General features: G+C 40.5%; 1 protein-coding gene across 1 annotated transcript in view; it reads left to right on the top strand.

The window, feature by feature from the left end:
* Nucleotides 1-2,860: 2,860 nt before the first annotated feature.
* LOC109462312 (zinc finger protein 83-like) overlaps nucleotides 2,861-3,497 on the top strand; it is a 1,762-nt gene continuing 1,125 nt past the window's right edge. The window contains exons 1-2 of the mRNA XM_019758842.1: nucleotides 2,861-2,929; nucleotides 3,014-3,254. Coding sequence (XP_019614401.1) covers nucleotides 2,861-2,929; nucleotides 3,014-3,254 — 310 coding nt within the window. The remainder of the gene's footprint in view (nucleotides 2,930-3,013; nucleotides 3,255-3,497) is intronic.

Raw genomic sequence — 3,497 nt, 5'->3', positions numbered from 1 at the left:
ACCGGAGTTGGTCAGAACTGCTGTGATGGGTCTCCCATTGGAGTTTTTCAGGTCGACTGTGACAGCAAAACAAGCAATGCTGAACATCAGGCGGCAGCACAAGTCAACTTGGATAACGCTGGTGAGAAACCCTACATGTGTGGGGAGTGTGGGTACAGGGCAGCTTACAAGTCTACCTTATCCCAACACATGAGAACCCATACAGGAGAGAAGCCCTACATGTGTGGGGAGTGTGGGTACAGAACAGCTAACAAGTCTCACTTATCCCAACACATGAGAACCCATACAGGAGAAAACCCTACAAGTGTGACCAGTGTGACTATTCTGCAGCAGAGAAATCCAATTTGGACAGACATGTACGAAAACACACCGGTGAGAAACCCTACATGTGTGGGGAGTGTGGGTACAGGGCAGCTGTAAAGTCTCACTTATCCCAACATATGAGAGCCCACACATCAGAAAAACCCTACAAGTGTGACCAGTGTAGCTATTCTGCAGCCTCTAAGACTTCCCTAACTCGACATATGAAAATCCATACAGAGGCACCAACTCTGCAACTGTGTCCATCTCGTAGTGACATTTAGTTCGCACAATCCTGTATAGTTTCTCTATACTACTGTATTACTATTTCCAACGAGGTTTAAAATGCAAACCTTCTTGCTATTTCGAAAACAGTTAGGCTAAATATTCTTATGAAAATTATAATACATGTACAGTACTTCCAAATAGGCAAAGCTATATCCAGAGCATGCGCTGTATTATTAATTACTATAAAACAATGGTTGTCATAAGAATAATTTTTAGTTTAGTATTACATGTACTTAGCCCATATACAAATATTCTAGTATCAAAAATTATGAACAAAAAAACTTTTTGATAACTACATGTATCTAGGATTGTACTGAAATAACAACTTGATGCATTAATTGTATAATGCAGATATACATAGAGTAGTGATTACTCCCTTATTATTATTATATGTAAATAATTGTACACATTAGTTGAAAGGTAGGTTGTTCTGTTAGCGTTGCGTTTTCTCGAAAGTGCTATGTTTGATTTCCTAGTAGTTTACTTTGACGAAGTGTGTACAAATGTACATTCTATGGCCAAATGAAGAAATCATACAGATTTAAAAGCTTTCAATGTTAATATAAGGTTTATAGAAAACAAGGTTTAAAGAGTTAAAATTTCTCCAAGTTTTACAATTTAAATTTCTCAATTTTGGCCATAGAAGTGTGTACCTATTTGTCATGCAAACAAATATCTTCTGACTAATATCAACGGTCTTAACTGAGATATGGATTAAAAATACCAAAAAGCCGACTGTTTTGCATCCGGTAAATGATTAACGTAATTTAGTTTATATAAAAATAGAAGGAAGTAATATTACAGTAGTCGTTATGTTGTATAAAAGTTCCTGTTTGTTTTTTTTTTTCGAATATGTATCTACAGATATTTCCACCCATATAATTAAATGGTTTGGTCCCTTGAACATAATGTCTCCTTCTGTGTTGCCTTTTTCTTGGATGGAATGTTGCCAGGGGAGGTGAGTTGATCATAAAACACAGAAATTAAGATATAAACCTAACAGTTTGGCTGGATATTAAAATGTCAGACGCCTGTTACGTTGTTTAGGTAGTCGGTTTTAACGCAGAACGTTGACATTATGAAGACAGCTTAACGTTCAAACCGACGCCAAATGTACAATGTGGGTAATCAGGTCGACAATTTCACCCTTGACCCAGATCGAGTTCACCTCTGACCTCGTGAGACAACAGAAGGACAAAGCTGCCCGAGTTCCGGTTTACGTGAAGATAAAAACCATCATAGGAAGCAGGTAAGGCTTAGAAACGGACAGAAAAGTATTCTGATGTCGAGGGGAATAACTTGTGACCATTTCTGTGGAAGAAACATCGTACTAGGACGATATCTTGTAGACATTTTCGTTATGTGAATATTGTGGAATTGAAGGGGGGAGGGGGGGGGCGAAACATAAACATACGTTCGACCCACGCCACCCGGCCAGACGCTACGTAAACAAACATGGCCGCGTTTTGTAGTGATTTCTTGTTCCCTGGGCCACGTATAAGTTATGTTATAACTGTTATATAGGTACATTTCACTGCTCTTCTGTGATCGCGCTAAACAAACATGTTGCTTTAAGCTATGTAAACAAACATGGTGACTGGCCGGGTTGCCTCCGTCGATTGCCGACTCATTATAAGTTTTTAGTGATTCTTCTTGTTCCCTGGGCTACATTTAAGTTATCTTTTGCCAAAATACAGCGACTTGGACTGTTATCTCATCAATGCAGGGTGTATTCCAAAAGATGTAAGCCTCCTATATGTGTTTTCAGGTAAATAGGCAGACCGGCCACCTACTAGTACATGTACGTCATGCTGTATCAGGCAAAGCGGCCTTTTTGGGAGGCCATGGAATGTTATAGAAAAAAACAGTAATTTGAACTGGATTGTAAATAAACGCAATGTGGGGTTCTGTGGCGTATTACGGCTGGGCATTAATCGGCTTAGAAGCAAGAGGTCTGGGGTTCGAATCCTGCCAAGTCACCGACCCCGTTTGTCCTTGGGAAAGGCACTCTTCACGACTTTCCTCACTTTGCTCAGGTGAAAATGAGTACGTTAGAATGATCATTTTGATGATAGTGGGCATAAAAGCTAAACAAACCAACCAACCATAAGGCATACATTACAAATCTAGAAAAATCTGATTTGTGAAAACAGCGAATGGATAAGACTAAAACAAAACCTAAAATGCCAAGTCTCTTTCCAACCTAATTTTATCATTGGCAGCTTTTAACGCTTAATTTTGATAATTTCTTCCTTTTCTAATTAGGCTGAACATGGCAACGACAGGACAAGGGTCTCCCACCGGAGTTGCCGAGAACTTAGATGATGGGTCTCCCACCGGGGTTTCCCAGGTCGACTGCAACAGCAAAACAAGCAATGCTGAAGACCAGGTGGCAGCACAAGTCAACTTGAATAATGCTGGTGAGAAACCCTACATGTGTGGGGAGTGTGGGTACAGGACAGCTAAAAAGTCTTACTTATCTCAGCATATGAGAACCCATACAGGAGAAAAACCCTACAAGTGTGACCAGTGTGACTATTCTGCAGCAGAGAAATCCAATTTGGACACACATGTACGAAAACACACCGGTGAGAAACCCTACATGTGTGGGGAGTGTGGATACAGGGCAGCTGTAAAGTCTCACTTATCCCAGCATATGAGAACCCATACAGGAGAAAAACCCTACAAGTGTGACCAGTGTGACTATTCTGCAGCAGAGAAATCCAATTTGGACAGACATGTAACGAAAACACACCGGTGAACGAAACCCTACATGTGGTGGGGAGTGTGGATACGAGGGCAGCTAATAAAGTCTCACTTACTCCCAACATATGAGAACCCATACAGGAGAAAAACCCTACAAGTGTGACCAGTGTGACTATTCTGCTGCGCAGAAAGTTCATTTGGAC

The sequence above is a fragment of the Branchiostoma belcheri genome, unplaced genomic scaffold (assembly GCF_001625305.1).
Source record: "Branchiostoma belcheri isolate BF01 breed outbred unplaced genomic scaffold, Haploidv18h27 scaffold115, whole genome shotgun sequence".
NCBI classification, from domain to species: domain Eukaryota; kingdom Metazoa; phylum Chordata; class Leptocardii; order Amphioxiformes; family Branchiostomatidae; genus Branchiostoma; species Branchiostoma belcheri.
The sequence above is the reverse complement of the archived record's forward strand: the minus strand, read 5'-3'. Positions and strand labels throughout refer to the sequence as shown.